This window comes from Argentina silus (genome assembly GCF_951799395.1).
Source record: "Argentina silus genome assembly, chromosome: 11".
Lineage (NCBI taxonomy): Eukaryota > Metazoa > Chordata > Actinopteri > Argentiniformes > Argentinidae > Argentina > Argentina silus.
The window spans coordinates 18,309,875-18,314,874 of NC_139665.1; the positions used below are offsets into that span (position 1 = coordinate 18,309,875).

At 44.4% G+C, this 5,000-nt stretch overlaps 1 protein-coding gene across 1 annotated transcript in view; it reads right to left on the minus strand.

The window, feature by feature from the left end:
- fam135b (family with sequence similarity 135 member B) overlaps window positions 1-5,000 on the minus strand; it is a gene marked incomplete at both ends in the record, with an annotated part of 24,778 nt that overhangs the window by 13,863 nt on the left and 5,915 nt on the right. The window contains 4 exons of the mRNA XM_083681207.1: window positions 732-858; window positions 1,419-1,592; window positions 2,502-2,572; window positions 4,778-4,917. Of these exons, the coding sequence (XP_083537333.1) occupies window positions 732-858; window positions 1,419-1,592; window positions 2,502-2,572; window positions 4,778-4,917 (512 nt within the window). The remainder of the gene's footprint in view (window positions 1-731; window positions 859-1,418; window positions 1,593-2,501; window positions 2,573-4,777; window positions 4,918-5,000) is intronic.

Genomic DNA, 5,000 nt, shown 5'->3' on the forward strand with positions numbered 1-5,000 from the left:
TGCTCGGTTGGACGTGCAGAACCATAAACAGTGGTTATCACAAACACCTCCAAGGGACACGTGAGTGGTGTGTGGTTGAAGCATCTAACCTGCAATAAGGACCTCTCTGCACTGCATGCCCACTCCACTTAACACAACTAAATTAGCCTTTATGCATGAGAAGCAGATGAGAAAGTGACACCATTACCACAATGGAGAGTTAGCTGCTATTACAGAGAGCAGGCCTGCGTCCTGCATGCTGAGGCCTGTGGGTTAATTGGACATTAATGTGTGGTGAAGGACTGTGGTGCAGTGCAGTAGTCATCTCAATGTGGGGTACTAAAACGGTCTCGAATGCTCTACAGCTACACAGGGACCTGACTGACGATGTGTCTTGACACAGTGGGGAGGCACAGCTCCGTTCTGATCCTGCATCCTGGGGCCAGTTTCACAGAGCATATATCAAAAGAATTACAGTGTGTCACCTGTCAGATTTGGTCCCCCCTTCCTCTTGGATGAGACACAGTAAATACAAATCCCAACCAAATCTCTATGATACCACATCATATGTACTGTAATATTTATATTGCAACATTGTTTCAGTTTTCCTCAAAACAGAAGAGGGAACAGAATCAAGACAAGACAGGACTGAAATACTGTAAATGCTCCTGAAAATGCTCCTGGCCCCTAGTTCCCTTTTCAGTCTGAACAATTTAGGGTTTAATGTGTTACTATGAAGTACTATAACATACCTCAGATATGACAGGCTTGCAGTAGCCAGCTCCGAACATGAGGTTCTCTATGGACATGGCGGACGGGTCGGTCCCGCTCTCTGGAGATCCCTTCCCCAGCCAGGAGCCCTTTCCTGTACGTGCAAAACTAGAGCGAGAGAAAGAGAGAGAGAGAGAGAGAGAGAGAGAGAGAGAGAGACAGAGAAAGAAAGGGGGAGATAGAGGGGGAGAGAAAGAAAGGGGGAAACAGAGAGAGAGAGAGAGAGAGAGACAGAGAAAGAAAGGGGGAGATAGAGGGGGAGAGAGAGAGAGAGAGAGAGAGACAGAGAGAGACAGAGACAGAGAGAGAGACAGAGACAGAGAGAGAGAGAGAGAGAGAGAGACAGAGACAGAGAGACAGAGACAGAGAGAGAGAGAGAGAGAGAGAGAGAGACAGAGACAGAGAGAGAGAGAGAGAATGCCAAATAGAGGGCGAGCGGTTACCTCCTAATGTAATCAATAAAGCTCTGCCGTAATCAGCGTAATGGATGGCTGAACACGTAGGTTAAGATATCGGCAGCTGGATTCATCACGTAACTGTTTGGAAAACTATTCATTCAAGTAGCAAGAGAATGACTTTTAGTGGCGCTCGCTGCAAAACCAAACTGTAAGAGGAGCGGAGAGGAGTGGTGTGAGTGACAGGGAGGCAGCCCTAGTAGAATACTGTACCTGATTAGTGGTTGATGTAAGGCAACCAGTGAGGCGTGTATGGAGACGGAGATGACGGACAGGTGGAAGTAGTCGAACATGACTGGGACGTGGTGATGTAGGCCTCTCCTGGGGTGGAAGTGGAGGCCCAGGGTCCGACTGCTGATCACCGGGACGGTCAGGATCTCCCCCAGCCTGAGGACAAAAGCACAGAGAGGGCCCAGTCGGATCACAATATCATACTCGTCGTGTATGGTGCTTTAAAGAAGAGCTTTGTTATCCTCTTAAAGGGCACATGGACTGGATATGTATTAGTTGACTCTTAGTATCATGTACTTTACAACAAGAACAAATGCAGGCAATGGCAATGGTACACAAACATGCCCAATAAACATACAGCGGTCGCTCCAAGTTATTAATCAAGTTCAAGTTCAAGTTCAAGTTCATTTGTTACGTCTCATACACGAGTGCAGGGAGTAAAATTCTTGGGCTCGGTTCCTTGACAATGCAGCATACAATACAAATAATACAAATACGCAGTAGTGCAATGAGGTAGGACAAGACGATAAGTGACATATTCAGGAGCCCGAAGCACGGCAGCCATACTCGGCGCCATCTTGGGTGTCATTAATACTGTGCAACAGGTCTCAGAAAGTTACGAGAGCCACAAATGGGATGATTAATGAGGCGACCATGTGCCACTCCCCCTCATTTATCCCAAGTTTGTACCCCAACTATTGCGCTGCAAAACACAAACACAGTCCATGTAGGGAGGTCATGTAGGGAGTAACAGATCTAGGTATGCATATCCTACAGTAAGTGACCCCTCTGTCACTTATTCTAACTCAGATACAAACACGCACACACATGCACGTACGCACACACACACAATCATTATCAGTCTGTTTTGAGCAAGGTTTTGTCATGTTCAACAGCAGACCTCTTGTCACTTATTTGAATGGTAACAACGAGAGAGAGAGAGAGTTATACTGAGACAGCCATGAGAGGAGACAGAGAGCAGTGCAAGGGAACTAGACACAAAGAGAAAAGAAAGAAAGAGTGCACAGTAAGAAAAGTAAAGTGATAAACTGTGCCGTAACATACTGTTGCTCATTGTCAGTGAAGTGAAGGTCCAGCTTCAGCTGAAAGTCCACTTCACTTAGGGCTTCCTCCACCTATTGGAACAAAAACAATCATGAATTCAACTATCTATATACGGTATCAACCATCAAATAAAACAGCCATGAAACTATCAATTGCACTCTGTTGACACAGATCAAACTCACAAACTAGAGTACATTTGAGTAATCAGTTGAGTTGAATAAGATGATATTATAAAACAGACAGACACACAAAAATTGTTAACTTGCATTGTCAAAGATTAATGCACGGCTTGGAGCACGGTTTTAGCCAATCAGATCACATATTTCTCCAAAACCCATTGTCTCACTGCTGAAGTGTGCGGATATCAGCTCTTAATGCACACCCTGTTGTGAATGAATGCTTACTTATGAAACCTAAAACCAAAACAATAACTAAAAAGCTTTTTCCATAGACTGAGCAGAAGTGGGTTACTCAAGATCAAGCACAGGGAGTTGAGGGTTTGGGATTTAGTTATCTATTCCACAAACTCTGAGAAACATGAAGTCATGCCTACACTACAAAAGAGTACGCTGTCAAGAGGAATAATGGATTTTTTTGAAGAATGAAATCTCCCTCTTGAACTCTTTCTCACATACTCTAGCACACTGATCTTGTACACACACACACACACACGCACACACACACGCACACACGCACACACACACACACACACACACACACACAGCAATTTGCAGCAAACAGCTGCATCCAAGTTATTGATATTGTGATTGATTAAATACGTGCACACACACACACACACACACACACACACACACACACACACACACACACACACACACATCAATGTGCAGAACAAACAGCATCGTCCAAGTTATTGATATTCTGATTGATTGAACACACGCACGCACGCACACACGCACGCACGCACGCACGCACGCACGCACGCACGCACGCACGCACGCACACACACACATCAATGTGCAGAACAAAGAGCATCGTCCAAGTCATTGATATTCTGATTGATTAAACACAGGCACACACTCACACATGCACGCATGCACACACACACACACACACACACACACACACACACACACACACACACACACACACACACATACACTAGGGAAATAGAGTGCTATTTTTGTCTGTTTTATCTCTGGCAGAAAGGAGCAGATAACCCCAGGAAGGTTAATGAGCAGGGTTCTTTGGGAGAGGTGACGGCTGAAATCGGATATGCCTTCAAGCTCACAGTCTCTCCACCTTCACATAAATGTAAAATACATTTAATGAAATTTCTAAAATTAGGAGACCTGCCATGTAGCCAACTTGTAGAAGATGAATCCAGTAACTACATTCTGAATCTCAGTTCACTGTTTTTAGTCATGGATAGAGAATTGTGTGCATTGCACACCCATTATTTCTCAGGTAAGAAATAGCAAAATCCTTTGAATAGAAGTGTCTCAAACCTCAGATTGGACATGATTCTTGTGTTATGATAGAGAAAATCAACATGGCAATGTTTCATATTAGAAATATAAGGGTGGCTACGAGATGGGAGACTGGTACTCTGGTTCCCTGTCTCCGCCCTGATTCATCCCCAGGCCGTGGCGCTGAGCCATCACTGTCACTGCTGATCAATCTGAGCCCAGTGGCTCTCAGCAGCAACAACAGACAGATTGTTGGAGTCATGCTCACGGTGAACCTACTGAGGACAATTCATCAATAACTGTCTGGAGGGTTTAAACTTAACAAACTTGGCTCAGTCCCGTCAATCCTAGCCTGTCTGGAACACATGCAAATCACTTCTCGGTACGGGAATTATTAGAGGTAGTGCCAGTAAACTGGGAGGCGATACTTTACGTTACGTAAGACTATACCTGTATAGTTATGCTGTAATGAGTCTTGTTAAAACATATTCAAATTATGTTACAAGGAAATTGCTTTGTATTTACACAGAGTTGTTCCACAAATGGCGATAGTAACAGTCTTGCGTAAAAACTAAAAAAACGGCTCAACTTGATTACTGCATATTGTAGTTATAAAGCCGGTACTAAATCACTATGTTAAAATATGTTGATGTAATGTTGTTTCTAGAGTAATTAGAGTGTTACTACAAAGGTATAAGAACAACTTAATGTGAGGTGTGACCGTCGGGGCCTTGGGTACGTAGTCAATGAGCGAGGTCTGCCTGTCAAGGGTTAGGGTTAGTACAGTAGAGGAGAATACAGTATCAAGGTTACTACGGTACACTGACTATACTATGCTATACTCACCCTCTCACCGTCGAGGAGCAGGTGTACCTTGAAGTTCATACAGTCGTTTACCGCAATCTCTTCATTTCTGTAAAGGATCTGAAAGATCCTGCTGAACACAGAGCCATCATGGACGCCTGCTGAGCTGAAGCTGCATTCACCTGGAGTGTAAGAGCACAGAAAATCACATGTCAGACAGAGGGGAAAATCAGGCTGCACTGCTGCACTGTTGTGTCTTTGATGT